General features: G+C 42.6%; 1 protein-coding gene and 1 pseudogene across 1 annotated transcript in view; one reads left to right on the top strand and one right to left on the bottom strand.

The window, feature by feature from the left end:
• Window positions 1-3250: 3250 nt before the first annotated feature.
• On the top strand, window positions 3251-8626 carry LOC135503657 (2-epi-5-epi-valiolone synthase-like; annotated as a pseudogene).
• Window positions 8627-16986: 8360 nt separating this feature from the next.
• Window positions 16987-20755, bottom strand: part of LOC135504261 (microphthalmia-associated transcription factor-like) — a 34657-nt gene continuing 30888 nt past the window's right edge. Inside the window, exons 9-10 of the mRNA XM_064922647.1 lie at window positions 20083-20230; window positions 16987-19868 (exon numbers count right to left, since the gene is read on the bottom strand). Of these exons, the coding sequence (XP_064778719.1) occupies window positions 19446-19868; window positions 20083-20230 (571 nt within the window). The 3' untranslated portion in view covers window positions 16987-19445. The remainder of the gene's footprint in view (window positions 19869-20082; window positions 20231-20755) is intronic.

The raw sequence follows: 20755 nt of genomic DNA, 5'->3' as shown, positions 1-20755 counted from the left end.
ATCAACCAGCCTGGATGTGTGCACACTGCATAGAGATGAGTTGGTAACCTATAGTGGCATCTATATAGGCTCATACAGTGATAGCCTATCTGACTGAGGTTGTCAGAGTGATAAAATATACTTACAATTGACCAAAACTCATCCTGCCAAAACTTTTTGCGCTGTCTGGTTGGCTATGGCTCGGATCCAGATGGGGGTGTGTCCTGTCCTGCCCGTTTACAGAGCACTACGATCCAAGCTCCACTTCATCCACACGAGGATCCAGCAGCTTTACAAGATTGGATGGTTCTGTCCCTTTGTGGACAATAAATCATTTTTTTGTTAGCCTTTGTGAAGTTTTGTTTCAGGGAAAGTCAATTTGATTTATAATTAAGAATAAGTATCTTACCATAAATATGCATACGTGAAAGGAATGGAACATGATCTGCAAATATTATTAGGTTGCATGGGCATGTTGTAATCTTATCAAACATTTTTAATGTTTAATGTAACTGAATCTTGAGAGAAAAAGCTTTGTTTTTAAAAATGGGTTATCTTCTATTTTTCTGGTTAGGGTCATCTTTGTATTTACTGGTTAATGGTCGAGCCAAGTATCATAGTGGGGAATTTATCTCCATTGCAAGAGTGCTTAAGTAAATGTGGTCCCATTCTACCTTGACTGCAGCAGACTTGTAGTCTGTAGGGGAGAGTGGGGTAAGTTGAGCCAAAATGTTAGTTGAGCCACCCCTTGTTTCTAAGAATCCATACATGAAATTAATCGTGTCACCAAATATTTAGGAAGAGTTCATCATTTCCTGGAGTCTGTGAAGGAAGAAACTACATGGAAAAGTGGTAAGTAATTTGGGTTAAAAAAAAACATTTTTCACAAAGGCAAATTAATTTGTGTTCTAGGTTTCATGATGCTTGTACAGTATCTAAACTAAAGTAGATCGTTTTAAGATTGTTTTATACATCATTTGGGGTCTCTAAGCTACAATATAAGGTCCTAAAGCTAGCATGAAAGTGCATCCTTGTAGCGGCGTGGACTAATGTAGTCAAAATTGTATAAAACCCCCTTAGATATTAATTTAGTGTCCTTTAAATTTAATTAGATCTACAATGACATTTTATTGATCTACCAGAATTTTAATTTAGAGATTCTGGTAAACTCTTTGTTTCCTTTCATGTGTTCTACCAATTATTATTGAATTATTCACCATGGCAACCACTTGTTAGTATAAAAACTAAACGGATTTCTCAGTTTGGTTGGCTTTCGTGGAGATCGGACCATTTCCATTTGCAGGGATATTTGTCAGTTTTTGACCAAATAGCACATGTATGCTCTGTTTCATCATTAAACTCTGAGACTGGGCTTCTGTGTCTGTCATCACCCTTTTACCAGAGTGCAGTCCGTTATTTGTTTACTCCTAGTGGCCTATCTACACATTAGAGAGCACCAGACATGTAAAAAAAAAAACATGTATTAAACATGTTTACCTTGGGGTCAGTTGAGCCCAATGGCCACCATACCCCATACAAATGACACTGAACAAAAATTAAAAACTCAACATGTAAAGTGTTGGTCCCTTGTTTCATGAGCTGAAATAAAAGATCCCAGAATGTTCCATGCGCACAAAAAGCTTATCTCAAATTGTGTGTACAAATGTTTTTAGATCCCTGTTAGAAACGGTCTCTATCTATCCACCTGACAGGTGTGGCATATCAAGAAGCTGATTAAAAGGTTTGGTCATTACACAGGTGCACCTTGTGCTGGGGACAATGACAGGCCACTCTAAAATATGCTGTTTTGTCACACAACACGATGCCACGGATGTCTCAAGTTTTGACGACCCATGCAATTGGCATGCTGACTGCAGGAATGTCCACCAGAGCTGTTGCCACATAATTTAATGTTCATTTCTCTACCATAAGCCATCGTTTTAGAGAATTTGGCAGTATGTCCAACCAGCCTTACGACCGCAGGGCGAGCGGTTTGCTGATTTCATTGTTATGAACTGAGTGCCACATTCTGGCGGTGGGGATACGGTATGGGCAGGCGTAAACTACGGACGACTAACACAATTGGATTTTATTGATGACATTTTCAATGCACAGAGATACTGTGATGAGATCTTGAGGCCCATTGTCGAACCATCAATCTGCCGCCATCACCTCACGTTTCCACATGACAATGCACGGCCCCATGTCACAAGGATCTTTACACAATTTCTGGAAGCTGAAAGTGTCCCAGTTCTTCCATGGCCTACATACTCACCAGACATGTCACCCGTTCAGCATGTTTTAACTGTATGTAAATTGCCTTAGTATTGCTGGACCCCAACAAGAGTAGTAGTTGCCTTGGCAATAAAATACAAATACAGAGGGAGGAGTAACTGAGTGCACACTACAGGAGAAAGGTGGAGAATTGGGATGCAGTACATATCCTTCCAAAATGACAGAGCCAACTGTGTCCCATTCAGTAAATGAGGGCTTGCACTGACACGACAAGTCTGACAGTGGTATGAGCCATAAACAGAGTTCAGTCTGTTGCAAGTGAACTGGGCATGGAACAGACAGACTGGTGCACAGTCTCAGGAGGGATGGTTGTCAGCTGCTAAAATGTGAGTATCATTTACATGTTGTCTTTTTCTTGTGGAACAAATTGAAGGATTTATCACATCTAGTCATAAGCATGTCAAAATGATGATCTTGCTGAACAGCAGTGTAAAAAAGGGCAGTATACATCTGTTTCCAAATCTTAGGAAACAATACATTATGTAATACATTTGATTAGTGTTCATTTAAACTATATTTGTTATTTTAGAACAGGACCTATTTCAATCTTATGAGATGCATCATTTTCTGTTGACTAAATGTGGGTCAGCAGTGTTTTTTGTAGAGCGGTGACTTATTTACTGGAAGACAGAATCTCTTTCTATTTTGGGTGCAGCTGCCATTTCAGCATTTCAGGTTCTGTAGGTGTACAGTAGACCAGGATACTGGAAACGCTGTTTAACACTTTCAATTTTGTCTGTACACTTTGCATCCCAACTACTGCTCTTGTTGATGGTGTAATTTTCATAATATTGTTTTCATTATTAAAGATTTGAGATGTTAAGTATTTATAGACAAGCCTGGCAAAAATAGTAAAGCTTTATAAATCCATGGGTTGTAACTGATGGCAATTCTATTACCATTCAGACGTGCCACTCACTGTTGTTGTGATCACTTACCATTTCTGCTGGCTCCTCAGCATCCAGAGCATCTCAATATGTCCTGGACAGTGGTCAGCTCCAATGTGTTCACCTACAGAGTGATCCAATGCCACAACCTGCTGGATGATGGGAACGACCCACTGCTGTGTGGTCATATAGAAGACCAGGAGGAGCTCAAGGCCATCAGAAGCAACACCAAGCACATCAACGGCTTCATTGTCATTGATGAGACAGTCAATCAGCTCTATGGCTCCCAGGTCACCAGGTTCTTTGATGCCAGAAATGTTCTCTATAGGATCCTCCCACTGCCCACTACAGAGGAGAACAGGTCCATTAAATGTTCTCTATAGGATCCTCCCACTGCCCACTACAGAGGAGAACAGGTCATTAAATGTTCTCTATAGGATCCTCCCACTGCCCACTACAGAGGAGAACAGGTCCATTAAATGTTCTCTATAGGATCCTCCCACTGCCCACTACAGAGGAGAACAGGTCCATTAAATGTTCTCTATAGGATCCTCCCACTGCCCACTACAGAGGAGAACAGGTCATTAAATGTTCTCTATAGGATCCTCCCACTGCCCACTACAGAGGAGAACAGGTCATTAAATGTTCTCTATAGGATCCTTCCACTGCCCACTACAGAGGAGAACAGGTCATTAAATGTTCTCTATAGGATCCTCCCACTGCCCACTACAGAGGAGAACAGGTCCATTAAATGTTCTCTATAGGATCCTTCCACTGCCCACTACAGAGGAGAACAGGTCCATTAAATGTTCTCTATAGGATCCTCCCACTGCCCACTACAGAGGAGAACAGGTCCATTAAATGTTCTCTATAGGATCCTCCCACTGCCCACTACAGAGGAGAACAGGTCCATTAAATGTTCTCTATAGGATCCTTCCACTGCCCACTACAGAGGAGAACAGGTCCATTAAATGTTCTCTATAGGATCCTCCCACTGCCCACTACAGAGGAGAACAGGTCCATTAAATGTTCTCTATAGGATCCTCCCACTGCCCACTACAGAGGAGAACAGGTCCATTAAATGTTCTCTATAGGATCCTCCCAGGTCCATTAAATGTTCTGCCCACTACAGAGGAGAACAGGTCCATTAAATGTTCTCTTATAGGATCCTCCCATAGGATCCTCCCACTGCCCACTACAGAGGAGAACAGGTCCATTAAATGTTCTCTATAGGATCCTCCCACTGCCCACTACAGAGGAGAACAGGTCCATTAAATGTTCTCTATAGGATCCTCCCACTGCCCACTACAGAGGAGAACAGGTCATTAAATGTTCTCTATAGGATCCTCCCACTGCCCACTACAGAGGAGAACAGGTCCATTAAATGTTCTCTAAGAATCCTCCCACTGCCCACTACAGAGGAGAACAGGTCCATTAAATGTTCTCTATAGGATCCTCCCACTGCCCACTACAGAGGAGAACAGGTCATTAAATGTTCTCTATAGGATCCTCCCACTGCCCACTACAGAGGAGAACAGGTCCATTAAATGTTCTCTATAGGATCCTCCCACTGCCCACTACAGAGGAGAACAGGTCCATTAAATGTTCTCTATAGGATCCTCCCACTGCCCACTACAGAGGAGAACAAGTCCATGGAGCACGTGACCAAATCAAATCAAATTGTATTTGTCACATACACATGGTTAGCAGATGTTAATGCGAGTGTAGAGAAATGCTTGTGCTTCTAGTTCCGACAATGCAGTAATAACCAACAAATAATCTAACTAACAATTCCAAAACTACTGTCTTAAACACACAAGTGTAAGGGGATAAAGAATATGTACATCAAGATATATGAATGAGTGATGGTACAGAGCAGCATAGGCAAGATACAGTAGATGGTATCGAGTACAGTATATACATATGAGATGAGTATGTAAACAAAGTGGCATAGTTAAAGTGGCTAGTGATACATGTATTGCATAAAGATGCAGTAGATGATATAGAGTACAGTATATACATATACATATGAGATGAATAATGTAGGGTCTGTAAACATTATATTAGGTAGCATTGTTTAAAGTGGCTAGTGATATATTTTACATAATTTCCCATCAATTCCCATTATTAAAGTGGCTGGAGTTGAGTCAGTGTGTTGGCAGCAGCCACTCAATGTTAGTGGTGGCTATTTAACAGTCTGATGGCCTTGAGATAGAAGCTGTTTTTCAGTCTCTCGGTCCCAGCTTTGATGCACCTGTACTGACCTCGCCTTCTGGATGATAGCGAGGTGAACAGGCAGTGGCTCGGGTGGTTGTTGTCCTTGATGATCTTTATGGCCTTCCTGTAACATCGGTGGTGTAGGTGTCCTGGAGGGCAGGTAGTTTGCCCCCGGTGATGCGTTGTGCAGACCTCTCTACCCTCTGGAGAGCCTTACGGTTGTGGACGGAGCAGTTGCCGTACCAGGCGGTGATACAGCCCGCCAGGATGCTTTCATTTGTGCATCTGTAGAAGTTTGTGAGTGCTTTTGGTGACAAGCCGAATTTCTTCAGCCTCCTGAGGTTGAAGAGGCGCTGCTGCGCCTTCTTCATGATGCTGTCTGTGTGGGTGGACCAATTCAGTTTGTCTGTGATGTGTATGCCGAGGAACTTAAAACTTACTACCCTATCCACTACTGTTCCATCGATGTGGATAGGGGGGTTGTTCCCTCTGCTGTTTCCTGAAGTCCACAATCATCTCCTTAGTTTTGTTGACGTTGAGTGTGAGGTTATTTTCCTGACACCACACTCCGAGGGCCCTCACCTCCTCCCTGTAGGCCATCTCGTCGTTGTTGGTAATCAAGCCTACCGCTGTTGTGTTGTCCGCAAACTTGATGATTGAGTTGGAGGCGTGTGTGGCCACACAGTCGTGGGTGAACAGGGAGTACAGGAGAGGGCTCAGAACGCACCCTTGTGGGGCCCCAGTGTTGAGGATCAGCGGGGTGGAGATGTTGTTGCCTACCCTCACCACCTGGGGGCGCCCCGTCAGGAAGTCCAGTACCCAGTTGCACAGGGCGGGGTCGAGACCCAGGGTCTCGAGCTTGATGACAAGCTTGGAGGGTACTATGGTGTTAAATGCCGAGCTGTAGTCGATGAACAGCATTCTCACATAGGTATTCCTCTTGTCCAGATGGGTTAGGGCAGTGTGCAATGTGGTTGAGATTGCATTGTCTGTGGACCAATTTGGGCGTTAAGCAAATTGGAGTGGGTCTAGGGTGTCAGGTAGGGTGGAGGTGATATGGTCCTTGACTAGTCTCTCAAAGCACTTCATGATGACGGAAGTGAGTGCTATGGGGCGGTAGTCGTTTAGCTCAGTTACCTTAGCTTTCTTGGGAACAGGAACAATGGTGGCCCTCTTGAAGCATGTGGGAACAGCAGACTGGGATAGGGATTGATTGAATATGTCCGTAAACACACCAGCCAGCTGGTCTGTGCATGCTCTGAGGGCGCGGCTGGGGATGCCGTCTGGGCCTGCAGCCTTGCGAGGGTTAACACGTTTAAATGTTTTACTCACCTCGGCTGCAGTGAAGGAGAGTCCGCATGTTTTCGTTGCAGGCCGTGTCAGTGGCACTGTATTGTCCTCAAAGCGGGCAAAAAGGTTATTTAGTCTGCCTGGGAGCAAGACATCCTGGTCCGTGACGGGGCTGGTTTTCTTTTTGTAATCCGTGATTGACTGTAGACACTGCCACATACCTCTTGTGTCTGAGCCGTTGAATTGAGATTCTACTTTGTCTCTATACTGACGCTTAGCTTGTTTGATTGCCTTGCGGAGGGAATAGCTGCACTGTTTGTATTCGGTCATGTTTCCGGTCACCTTGCCCTGATTAAAAGCAGTGGTTCGCACTTTCAGTTTCACGTGATTGCTGCCATCAATCCACGGTTTCTGGTTTGGGAATGTTTTAATCGTTGCTATGGGAACGACATCTTCAACGCACGTTCTAATGAACTCGCACACCGAATCAGCGTATTCGTCATTGTTGTTGTCTGACGCAATATGAAACATATCCCTCCTCCAGGATTCTGGAGGAGGTCCACAAGTTTGGCATAGACGGGCGCTCTGAGCCCCTCATTGCTATTGGAGCAGGGGTGTGCCTGGATGTGGTGGGCCTAGCTGTTTCTTTCTACCGGAGAACAACCCCTTATATCCGTGTCCCGACCACCCTGCTCTTCTACATTGATGCCAGTGTGGGGGCTAAAACTGGAGTCAACTTTGTCAATGGAAAGAACAAGCTGGGGAGTTACATCCCCGGTCGATATGTTTTTAGACTGTTCCTCACAGGCAGGTTTCTATTGGGATGGCAGAAATGTAAAATGTACTCCTCACAATATGTATGTGGGTTGAATATGTGTCAGCATTACAAACTGAGCATATCATCTTTCTAAAACGACTGAACACTGTTCTGTGCATTTCGAGACCTATCTGGACAACGGGACAAGCATCACTTAACAGTAAAATGTGGTTGTATTTGTCTGCTCTCTATTACATGTCTATTACACTCTTTACTAATCACCATTATTAATGAACAAACACTTTTTACAAGCCTAAACCATCCCATTGGTAGTGTCTTACTTACATTGTGTTTCCAAACTCTGTATGGAGCTAATAAATCAGCTATGTCCATCATCTTTTGTGTTCTAGGTGGCCCTGATGATACACAGGGGCCTGTTTGAACTCCTAGAGACTGAAGGTGGGGACTTGCTGGACTCCAGCTTCCAGTCCTGTGACCAGAAGACCAGTGGCTGCTGTGACATGGAGGATGCTGCCACTATATCCCCACAGATTGCCATAGAAACCATGCTAGAGGAGTTGGCTCCCAACCTGTGGGAAGATGACCTGGACAGACTGGTGGACTTTGGCCACCTAGTCAGCCCTGAGCTACGAATGGTAAAACGTTTATCACTGAGTTAACATGGAAGGGATATGAAAGGATGGAGAAAACGGCATCAGGGAAGGTATGAATGCTCAGATATAGTTTTGACAAGTGGAGACAATTGGGCAAATATGCATGCAGTATAACTTGACCTTCTTTGCAGAAAGTGCTGACTGTGCTGCTCCACGGGGAGGCGTGAACATCGACATGTCCTTCATGGTGTACGTGGCCCACCAGAAAGGGCTCTAGACAGTAGAGGAGAAGGCGTGGATCAGCCACTGCATGATGGAGCTTGAGCTGCCTGTGTGGCACCAGGACTGCACTCTGGCCCTGCAGAGTCTTTAAACACTCTGCAGGGTCCCTGAGGATGCCTCTTCATACAGGACTGTGCTGTGCAGGTCTGGACATCTTTCCTTTAAAGGGGAAAGATATGTACCCATTGATTATTGAAGAATATAATTTATAAATGCCTCATGAGCTAAGTTTAACTGTCTTACCCCATCAGAACCCAAAATATAAGCTTGTTTTACTCCTATTTTTGTAAACAAAATAAATGTAAACAAACAGCCTCAAAACATGGTTATATCAGTAATTGTAATGTCATTGATGGTCTGTCCTTGCAACAATAGCTTCCTCTTTGAATTTGAGAGTGGTTACATTTCTCCCACCCCATCCCTCAGCTTTTTACCAAAATAGGGGTGGGGAGCCCACTTTGTTATTGTCTCAACTACTGATTTGACGCTTTAAGAACACCATCGAACTGCCTTTTTAAATCAGAACATTCCTAGACGTTCCATACAGTATGAGTTTTGGAATTTCCAAAACAAGTAAATGTATCCGATGGGGATGTGTGAAACTCAACCCTCAGCCTGAAGTGTTCCTACTTTTGTCACAGAATAGCTAGCTTTTTGCATGGCCGGACTGGTAAGACGCTTCGGGACGACAGTCAAGTGTGCTAGCAAGACAGAGGTCCTGGGTTCGAGTCTCTGTGTGAGCTGAATCAGAAGTGGTAATCGCTAAGCAAGCAACGTGACATCCATTACAGATTGTGCCGCGACCTGGATCTGCAGTTGCGCTCAGCTCAACACTGGGGTCTCTGTGAAGTAAGTTTGAGGGGTGAATGTAGCACATGGGGATGTGTGAAACTCACTCTTCGGTCTGAAGTGTCCCCACTTGTGTCCCCGAATAGCTAGCTTTCCCTAGCATTCCCTAGCTTTCCCTAGCTTTCCCTGTGGCGCGACTTGTATTACGCTTCAGTGGGGCAGTTAAAAGGCAGAGGTCCTGTGTTTGAACGAATTAGGAGGAAGTGGTTCTCGTTAAGCAAGCAATGTTACAGTACGTCCGCTACACAAGCACATATACTGTACAGTCTCATCTCTACAGAAATCTTCCATGACATCCATGATGACATTCTGTCAGGCTTTCAAGAGCAGCTGTGATTACCTTTTGATATTGATCAGCTTTAATATTGCAGATAGATTGTAGCTTCCATCAATGTAGTTGTCTGCATCATCTCCCATATATTTTTTTTAAATATATAAATAAATAAAAATATATCCCATTTAGCAGACGCTTTTGTCCAAAGCGACTTACAAGTCGGCTGGGGCCACTACTTTTACATATTTTTGTAACTGCTCTATGACTATCCCAACTATATATATACAGTTGAAGTCGGAAGTTTACGTACACTTAGATTGGAGTCATTAAAACTTGTTTTTCAACCACTCCACAAATTTCTTGTTAACAAACTATAGTTTTGGCAATTTGGTTAGGACATCTACTTTATGCATGACACAAGTAATTTTTCCAACAATTGTTTGCAGATGTAATGGCTTTAGAAGCTTATGTTAGGCTAATTGATATCATTTGAGGGAATTGGAGGTGTACCTGTGGATGTATTTCAAGGCCTACCTTCAAACTCAGTGCCTCTTTGCTTGACATCATGGGAAAATCAAAAGAAATCTGCCAAGACCTCAGAAACAAATGTAGACCTTCACAAGTCTCATTCATCCTTGGGAGCAATTTCCAAATGCCTAAAGGTATCACGTTCATCTGTACAAACAATACTACGCAAGTTTAAACACCATGGGTCCACGCAGTCGTCATACCGCTCAGGAAGGAGACGCGTTCTGTCTCCTAGAGATGAACGTACTTTGGTGCAAAAAGTGCAAATCAATCCCAGAACAACATCAAAGGACCTTGTGAGATGCTGGAGGAAATAGTTACAAAAGTATCTATATCCACAGTAAAAATGAGTCCGATATCGACATAACCTGAAAGTCCTGACTAAGCAAGGAAGAAGGCACTGCTCCAAAACCGCCATTAAAAAAGTCCAGACTACAGTTTGCAACTGCACATGGGGACAAAGATCATACTTTTTGGAGAAATTACCTCTGGTCTGATGAAACAAAAATAGAACTGTTTGACCATAATGACCATCATTAAGTTTGAAGGAAAAAGGTGGATGCTTGCAAGCCGGAGAACACCATCCCAACCGTGAAGCACGGGGGTGGCAGCATCATGTTGTGGGGGTGCTTTGCTGTAGGAGGGACTGGTGAACTTCACAAAATAGATGGCATCATGAGGCAGGAAAATGATGTGGATATATCAACATCAAATCAAATCAAATTTATTTATATAGCCCTTCGTACATCAGCTGATATCTCAAAGTGCTGTACAGAAACCCAGCCTGAAACCCCAAACAGCAAGCAATGCAGGTGGCTAGGAAAAACTCCCTAGAAAGGCCAAAACCGAGGAAGAAACCTAGAGAGGAATCAGGCTATGTGGGGTGGCCAGTCCTCTTCTGGCTGTGCCGGGTGGAGATTATAACAGAGCATGGCCAAGATGTTCAAATGTTCATAAATGACCAGCATGGTTGAATAATAATAAGCCAGAACAGTTGAAACTGGAGCAGCAGCACGGCCAGGTGGACTGGGGACAGCAAGGAGTCATCATGTCAGGTAGTCCTGGGGCATGGTTCTAGGGCTCAGGTCCTCCGAGAGAGAGAAAGAGAGAGAGAAGGAGAGAATTAGGAGAGAATTAGCACACTTAGATTCAAACAGGACACCGAATTGGACAGGAGAAGTACTCCAGATATAACAAACTGACCCTAGCCCCCGACACATAAACTACTGCAGCATAAATACTGGAGGCTGAGACAGGAGGGGTCAGGAGACACTGTGGCCCCATCCGAGGACACCCCCGGACAGGGCCAAACAGGAAGGATATAACCCCACCCACTTTGCCAAAGCACAGCCCCCACACCACTAGAGGGATATCTTCAACCACCAACTTACCATCCTGAGACAAGGCTGAGTATAGCCCACAAAGATCTTCGCCATGGCACAACCCAAGGGGGGCGCCAACCCAGACAGGATGACCACATCAGTGAATCAACCCACTCAGGTGACGCACCCCTTCCAGGGACGGCATGAGAGAGCCCCAGTAAGCCAGTGACTCAGCCCCTGTAATAGGGTTTGAGGCAGAGAATCCCAGTGGAAAGAGGGGAACCGGCCAGGCAGAGACAGCAAGGGCGGTTCGTTGCTCCAGAGCCTTTCCTTTCACCTTCCCACTCCTGGGCCAGACTACACTCAATCATATGACTCACTGAAGAGATGAGTCTTCAGTAAAGACTTAAAGGTTGAGACCGAGTTTGTGTCTCTGACATGGGTAGGCAGACCGTTCCATAAAAATGGAGCTCTATAGGAGAAAGCCCTGCCTCCAGCTGTTTGCTTATGAATTCTAGGGACAATTAGGAGGCCTGCGTCTTGTGACCGTAGCGTACGTGTAGGTATGTACGGCAGGACCAAATCAGAGAGATAGCTAGGCGCAAGCCTATGTAACAGGAAGCCAGTGTAGGGAGGCTAGCACTGGAGTAATATGATCAAATATTTTGGTTCTAGTCAGGATTCTAGCAGCCGTATTTCGCACTACCTGAAATTTATTTAGTGCTTTGTCCGGGTAGCCGGAAAGTAGAGCATTGCAGTAGTCTAACCTACAAGTGACAAAAGCATGGATTAATTTTTCTGCATAATTTTTGGACAGAAAGTTTCTGATTTTTGCAATGTTACGTAGATGGAAAAAAGCTGTCCTTGAAATGGTCTTGATATGTTCTTCAAAAGAGAGATCAGGGTCCAGAGTAACGCCGAGGTCCTTCACAGTTTTATTTGAGACGACTGTACAACCATTAAGATTAATTGTCAGATTCAACAGAAGATCTCTTTGTTTCTTGGGACCTAGAACAAGTATCTCTGTTTTGTCCAAGTTATATTGAAGCAACATCTCAACATCTCAAGATCTCAAGACATCAGTCAGGAAGTTAAAGCTTGACCTCAATCCTATGAAAAATGTGTGGGCAGAACTGAAAAAGCGTGTGCGAACAAGGAGGCCTACAAACCTGACTCAGTTACACCAACTCTGTCAGTTTAAATGTATTTGGCTAAGGTGTATGGAAACTTCCGACTTCAACTGTATGTATGTATGTGTGTGTGTGTGTGTGTGTGTGTGTGTGTGTGTGTGTGTGTGTGTGTGTGTGTGTGTGTGCGTGTGTGTGTAATGTAATATATATATACATATACATATACAGTACCAATCAAAGGTTTGGACACACATACTCATTCAAGGGTTTTTCTTTATTTGTGCTATTTTCTACATTGTACAATAATAGTGAAGACATCAAAACTATGTAGTAACCAAGAAAGTGTTAAACAAATCCAAATATATTTTATATTTTAGATTCTTGTGGAGGCCAGGTCATCTGATACATCACTCCATCCATCTCCTTCTTGGTCAAATAGCCCTTACACAGCCTTGAGGTGTCTTGGGTCATTGTCCTGTTGAAAAACAAATTATAGTCCCACTAAGTGCAAACCAGATGGGATGGTGTATCGCTGCAGAATGCTGTGGTAGTCATGCTGGTGGTAGCCAAGTGTGCTTTTGAATTCTAAATAAATCACAGACAGAGTCACCAGCAACACACCCCCACACCATCACACCACCTCCTCCATGCTTCACGGTGGGAACCACACATGCGGAGATCATCCGTTCACCTGCTCTGTGTCTCACAAAGACATGGCGGTTGGAACCAAAAATCTCAAATTTGGACTCATCAGAACAAAGGACAGATCTTCACCGGTCTAATGTCCATTGCTCGTGTTTCTTTGCCCAAGCAAGTCTCTTCTTCTTATTGGTGTCTTTTAGTAATGGTTTCTTTGCAGCAATTCGACCATGAAGACCTGATTCGCGCATTCTCTTCTGAACATTTGATGTTGAGATGTGTCTCTGTGAAGCATTTCTTTGGGCTGCATTTTCTGAGGCTGGTAACTCTAATTAACTTATTCTCTGCAGCAGAGGTAACTCTGGGTCTTCCTTTCCTGTGGTGGTCCTCATGAGAGCCAGTTTCAGTGCTTGATGGTTTTTGTGACTGCACTTGAAGAAATTCTTGAAATGTCTGACCTTCATGTCTTAATTGTCTGACCTTCATGTCTTAAAGTAATGATGGACTGTCGTGTCTCTTTGCTTATTTAAACTGTTCTTGCCATAATATGGACTTGGTCTTTTACCAAATAGGGCCATCTTCTGTATACCATCCCTACCTTGTCACAACACAACTGAGTGGCTCAAACAAAAAGAAATAACACAAATGAACTTTTAACAAAGAACACCTGTTAATTGAAATGCATTCCAGGTGAATACCTCATGAAGCTGGTTGAGTGAATGCCAAGCGTGTGCAAAGTTGAAGTATCTCAAATATATTTTGATATATTATAGCACTTTTTTGGTTACAACATGATTCTGTATGTGTTATTTCATAGTTTTGATGTCTTCACTATTATTTTACAATGTAGAAAATAGTAAAAATAAAGAATAAACCTTGAATGAGTAGGTGTGTCCAAACTTTTAACTGGTTCTGTATAAACAGTGCCTTCAAAAGTATTCTGAACCCTTGACTTTTTCCACAATTTGTTACGTTACAGTCTTATTCTGAAATGGATTAAAAAAAGAATCCTCATCAATCTACACACAACACCCCATAATGACAAAGCCAAAACAAGTTTGTAGAATTGTTAGCAAATTTATTAGAAGTAAAAAACAGAAATACCTTATTTACATAACTTACAGACCCTTCACTATGAGACTCGGACTTGATTGGAGTCCACCTGTGGTAAATTAAATTGATTGGACATGATTTGGAAAGGCACACACCTGTCTATATAAGGTCCCACAGTTGACAGTGCATGTCAGAGCAAAAACCAAGACATGAGGTCAAAGGAATTGTCCGTAGACCTCCGAGACAGGATTGTGTCGAGGCACAGATTTGGGGAAGGGTATCAAAAAATGTCTGCAGCATTGAAGGACCCCAAGAACAAAGTGGCCTCCATAAATCTTAAATGGAATAAGTTTGGAACCACCAAGACTCTTCCGAGAACTGGCCGCCTGCCCAAACTGAGCAATCGGGGGAGAAGGGCCTTGGTCAGGGACCTGACCAAAAACCTGATGGTCACTCTGACAGAGCTGCAGAGTTCCTCTGTGGAGAAGAACCTTCCAGAAGGACAACCATCTCTGCAGCACTCAACCAATCAGGTATTTTTCGTAGACTGGCCAGACGGAAGCCACTCCTCAGTAAAAGGCACATGACAGCATGCTCAGAGTTTGCCAAAAGGCATCTAAAGGACTCTCAGTCCATGAGAAACAAGATTCTCTGGTCTGATGTAACCAAGATTAAACTCTTTGGCCTGAATGTCAAGCGTCACGTCTGGAGGAAACCTGGCACCATACCTACGGTAAAGCATGGTGGTGGCAGCATCATGCTGTGTGGATGTTTTTCAGAGGCAGGGACGGGGAGACTAGTCAGGATCGAGGGGAAAGATGAATGGAGCAAAGTACATCAAGATCCTTGATGAAAACCTGCTCCGGAGCTTTTATTTTATTTATTTTACCTTTATTTAACCAGGCAAGTCAGTTAAGAACAAATTCTTATTTTCAATGACGGCCTAGGAACAGTGGGTTAAGTGCCTGTTCAGGGGCAGAACGACAGATTTGTACCTTGTCAGCTCGGGGGTTTGAACTTGCAACCTTCCGGTTACTAGTCCAACGCTCTAACCACTAGGCTACCCTGCCGCCCCAGTAAAGGGTAAAGCTTTCAGGACCTCAGACTGAGGCAAAGGTTAACTTCCAATAGGACAATGACCCGAAGCACACAGCCAAGACAACATAGGAGTGGCTTCAGAGCAAGTCTCTGAATGTCCTTGAGTGGCCCAGCCAGAGCCCGGACTTGAATGCGGTCGAACATCTCTGTAGAGGCCTGAAAATAGTGGTGCAGCGACACTCCTCATCTAACCTGACAGAACTTGAAAAGAATGGGAGAAACTCCCCAAATACAAGTGTGCCAAGCTTGTAGCGCCATACCCAAAACGACTCGCTGTAAATCACTGCCAACGGTGCTTCAACAAAGTACTGAGTAAAGGGTTTGAATACTTATGCAAATGTGAGATTTCAGTTTTGGATTTTTTTATACATTTGCAAAAATGTCTAAACGGTTTTTGCTTCGTCATTATGGGGTATTGTGTGTAGATTGCTAAAACAAAGCAATTTGAATAAGGCTGTAACGTAACAAATGTGGAAAAAGTCAATGGGTCTGAATACTTTCCGAAATGCACTGTATATTAAAAGTCCTTGCGTATCTTAATTCCCATAATTAACAAATAATATGCGTAATAATGTAGTCTGTTTATGCAAAGGATTATTACCTATAACCAGGATTGCCATTACAAAAATAATATTTTTGATAAGTAATTATTATTTTACCACACATTTATTGTGATTCATCCTATATTATCCCTAACATCATTACCCCCCAGCAACAGATGTGGAATATATACACACACACATTCATACACACACACTCAACCCCTTTTCCCCATAAACTACCATAAGCTCAGACGCTCAAATATTGTTCCATCCCTGAGCCCAACTCAAGAAAGGACTTGTTTTACGAATGCATATACAGTTGCAGCTGTTTGAGAAGGCATGCAAAATTTTGCAAAAAATTAAGGAGATTTCATTAACTATTGTTAAGTCCTAGGTGATGGAGATCAGATACACCCCCTTCCTCTGAAACACACACACATGCTGGTTCCCCATTGTGACCAATTTCCAAGCAACTCTGTGCAGTCAGACCTTTTGATTATTTTGTGCTACCAGGGCCACAATAATATGCCCCCTCCCCATGGGTTAGTGCAGCTCTTCATGCCAGCGCTGCCACTACCTGGGTGGGGGCACCCCACCGGAATCCCCATCTGCTAGGTAAAAGGTCGTCAAAGGTTCAAATTAGCAGCTTTGAGAATTTCCTTGCATATTATCCTCTCCCATCAGGGGGCTTTGACTTTGCAGGACCAACCCTGCCAGGCAGGCTCAGAATCTTGAGAGGCCGGTGCTGCTTTAGTAGGTGTCTGTGTGATGAACTTGGTTCTTCTTGAAGGCTGATGATAATATCCATGCCATGATGAGCAGGTGAAGAAGAAATGCTGTGTTTCATATTCAATATGTTTCAGTCAACACACATTTACTTGGGGCTTTACTTAATATGTTAAACTGAAGTGTTACAGATTCCGTGATACAAAGGTAATTTTTGATTGAGCCAACATATGCAGCATTTACCGTGAATGCAGTCTCTGCTAATGCGGGAACATAGCCTTTAAATTTCAACCACGCTGTACAGCTGAACTTCCCCAATGCGGATTGAATAGAGCCCTGCAAGTCTACCAATAAAATATTATCATTAATTATATTGGAGTGTCTGTTGAACATGATCTATTCTCATATTATTTACCCATCATTAGTGTTCAGAGACAATTAGTGAAATACTTTGATAAAAATAAATCATAGAACGAAACATACTCCTGCAATAACACAAGTAAACATATTTAATTGACTTTAATGTTTGTCAAAAGCTATTTTCCACACTCAGTTCCAATGAATGGCCTTGACATCACTGATCCATCCCTAACCAGTGTATGACCATCACTACCTCCATCTCCCCTGGCAACAGAGTCATTATCACATTACAGTGGCAATCTCGGCAGAGGCGTCTATCTGAACCATGTAAATACAATTAATAGACCTGTCAGCCTGGGGTGTTCAATGTGTGAACAAACATGGCTCTTTGAAATGTTAGTGGTATACCCAAACTGTGCCATGATAACAAGCGGATTGATTAATATGTTTGCTTACAAATAATGGCCATCAATCAACTGTCACCATTGCTTTAAATGAAAATGTTAGTTCTATGCATTTTAGTTCTATGGTTGAAAACACCAATCTTGGTGCATAGTGGTTTCATCTACACAAGAGGGTGACATTGTCTAGGGAAACTATATGCTGATCTGGGTTCAGTCAAAGGACAGTGAGTGAATGACAGGCCTGTGTCTAGATATTACCAGACAGACCTGGGTGCAGTTTGACCATGAGGGCCATTCTGCAGTGGATTTGTACTGCAGAGAATTTGCCTATAAGTACATGGACTACTTTGTGCTTAGCTTTACGTGCAGCCTGATAGCCATTATTCTTAAATTATTGCTCTAGAAATAAAGAAGAAACATCCTTACATAAAAGTACAACATCAAAAAATAACAACGTTAATTCCTTCTTTGCATATTTTAGACTTCACTTTGATTTTGGCAACACATTTTGGCAGTCAACACTGAGTTACATTACATTCAGAAAAATAATTGGTCTCAAAAAAGAAGCTGAGAATTCAGTAAAGCAATGTTTTGATTATTGCCCTCCGAGTGGAATTCTGACCTCAAAACAGAACTCTAGCATCCAAAACATCCCAAACAAAATGGATGGCCTAGAGAGACATTTGGAGGCCCATAACATGGTTTTCTACTCTCTGACAAAAGGCCCTTCCCTACTGCTTCCCATAGGGACCTTGCAGCTCAACACTTCATACATGAAGCACCAAACACCAGAAACAACAACAACAAACCAGTGTCTAGTAGTCCTCCTAGATCTGTGGAAAACAAAAAACTAACAGTAAGGCACTTCAATGTAAATCATTCTGCTAGGTGCTTCTTACTAATCATTACAACATATTATATGACCAGCCTAATGTGTCTAATGTCTTCTGGGTAAAACAGGCACAACTGTAATCATTGCATAGTTCCACAGACTTGAGGGTGCACTGTAAGCATGTTCTCAATACAGTGGTGTAATGTACAGTAGATAGTTATTATCAAAGGCATATTTGAGTACTTTCCTACAGTTGTTAAACAGTAGAAATATACATTAACAGTACAGCTTATAGTTTTAACTACAATCAATCATTTGAAAAAATGTAATCGTAAGTAAATATATATTTAAATCAATTTATGGACGTCATTCCAGTGTTTAAACAATTTTCTACATGTACATCTCCTTATATTCCTAGCAATATAAACATTCACATCATTGACAAAAAATATCCTGAATATCTCTTAAAACACAAAATGGATGGACAGGCAAATCCTAATAAGTGTACAAAAAAATCAAATAAAAATAGAAAATGGACAAGTTAAAAACAGAATGTATTTTTCTTCCTTAGAGATCCACTTCTTAGTGATTATTTGCTGCAATACATTTCAATAATATTATCATAAATATCTTCATAAACCAAATGTGCCTGTATGTTGCATTTCTACCAATATTGATAGACTGACATTATGTTCTGTGCTATATGTGAAATGTTTACAAATCTCCTGACTAAGACGTTATATCATTCAAGTTCAAAAGCACAAAAGTAATGCACAAACAAAAGTAATCAAAATAATGTATTATCGCTTCTGTCATATTGCGCTGAATAGACATGCTATAAAGGAAGTAGTGTGACTGTGTAACACACCAACAATATATTAAACCACAATTTTTAGTTTTCACTTCGAGGGAATTGCATTTTTTTAAATGTAAAGCAATAAGCTTATCAATCAGGGTTTTATAACTATTATAAGCCTGCCCTATACCATGATGACCTTACACAGGTACAGTATGTGTGACATGTCGCTCCCTGACTCATTGTCATAAAAGTATTGATAAAATCAGAGCATGATCTATTAAAACTAACTATTAAAAAGTAATTTATAATCAATACACAAGAGAAACTGAACTAAATTCAGTTTGACGGCTTTCAGAACCCAATGATACCATATAATAAACAACAAAAAAAACAATGAAAAATGTAAAATGTGTAAACACCTGAAAACAAACTAACTAACTAACCAGCAGTTGGCTGAAGTTAGCTACTGACGGGAGACGTCTGAGGAGGCCTCAACACAACACAACATAGAACAGGTTGAAGGGGTGGAGATAAAGATGCAGGTGAGTGGAGTGGGCAGCAGTGAGTGCTAACAGCTCTGGTCGTTCTCTTCCATGCTTTTGCTGCCTGAGCAGCTGCTGTCCTTAGAAGCTCCGGGCGAGACAGAGGAAAGCAGGGGGTCTCCCCCTCCCGCAGGGGACAAGTTATCATCCATCAGGATGTCCATCAAGGCCCCCTTAGGATGACTGCCGTAAGGCCCCTGGTCACCTGAGACTCCCCTGTGGCCCTTGGTGTAGGGAGATGCTCCATCGTTGAGCTCCAAGATGGTGTACTGAACCTGGTCTGGAGTGCAGGCTGGGTGGTGTTGGTGCCGCGGGTGGACATGGTACAGATCCTGGTGGCAGTCTCCCAGGGCTGGCTCCTGCTTGATGCCTCGGGCTGAGAGCTCAGCTGAGCAGAGGGCAGATGTGTCTGTGGTCAGACCATGGGCACGAGCTTGCATCTCCAACTCCTGAACCCCATCAAGGGAGGGAGAAAGAGAAAGGAAAGAGAGTGTTATCAACATTGTCTGTCTGCATGCTGCATATCTGATACCATCCAGAATATAGAAGAGCCTCATCCCAATTCAATCCTACTTTGATTGGCTAATACAGTATGTGACATTTTGAAGGCATGGCTAGTTGCTCCTTATCTCTACCAGTGCCCCACGGCCTACCATGCTGTACCTGTATCCGCAGCATCAGGTGTCTATTGGCATGCTCCAGCTTCTTCTGTCTATTCTCCAGCTCTTTGGCCCTCTGCTGCTCCCTCTGTAGCTTCCTGATGTAATCCACTGATGCCTTGAGAATGGTGCCTTTGTTCCATCGCATATCCCTGAGGACCAGAGAGGGGCGCGGCAGGCCAGCAAGGTTTTATCAGCATGAACTGGTAGCATTCTAGAGTACACTGACAACGTTCTAACTCACACAATTCTCAAGGGTATGGATGCACTGAAAATAAACCGAGGCATTGATCTATAATTATCGTAAACTCTAGCCTAGGGTCAATGTCTGACCCATGATATATACAGTGGGGTCCGGAATTATTGGAACCTTTGATAAAGATGAGCAAAAAAGACTGTATAAAATAAATAATACAAATACTGAGCTATGTTGTATGCTTAAAAAATGAAAAATTATATTATTTTATACTAATAGAATTGCTCAGATAAAGAGATATTATTTAACAAGTAATTTAAAAAAAGCTAAAAAATAGGGGTCAGCATTATTGGATCCCCTGTTTTCAATACTCCAGTACCTTCCCTTTGGAAGGATAACAATACTGAGCCTTTTTATAAAAACATTTTTTTATGAGATTGGAGTGATCTTAGACCATTTCACCATACAGAATCTTTCCAGA

The sequence above is a fragment of the Oncorhynchus masou genome, chromosome 18 (genome assembly GCF_036934945.1).
Source record: "Oncorhynchus masou masou isolate Uvic2021 chromosome 18, UVic_Omas_1.1, whole genome shotgun sequence".
NCBI lineage: Eukaryota > Metazoa > Chordata > Actinopteri > Salmoniformes > Salmonidae > Oncorhynchus > Oncorhynchus masou.
Note: the sequence above shows the minus strand (reverse complement) of the source record. Positions and strands in the feature narration are given on the sequence as shown.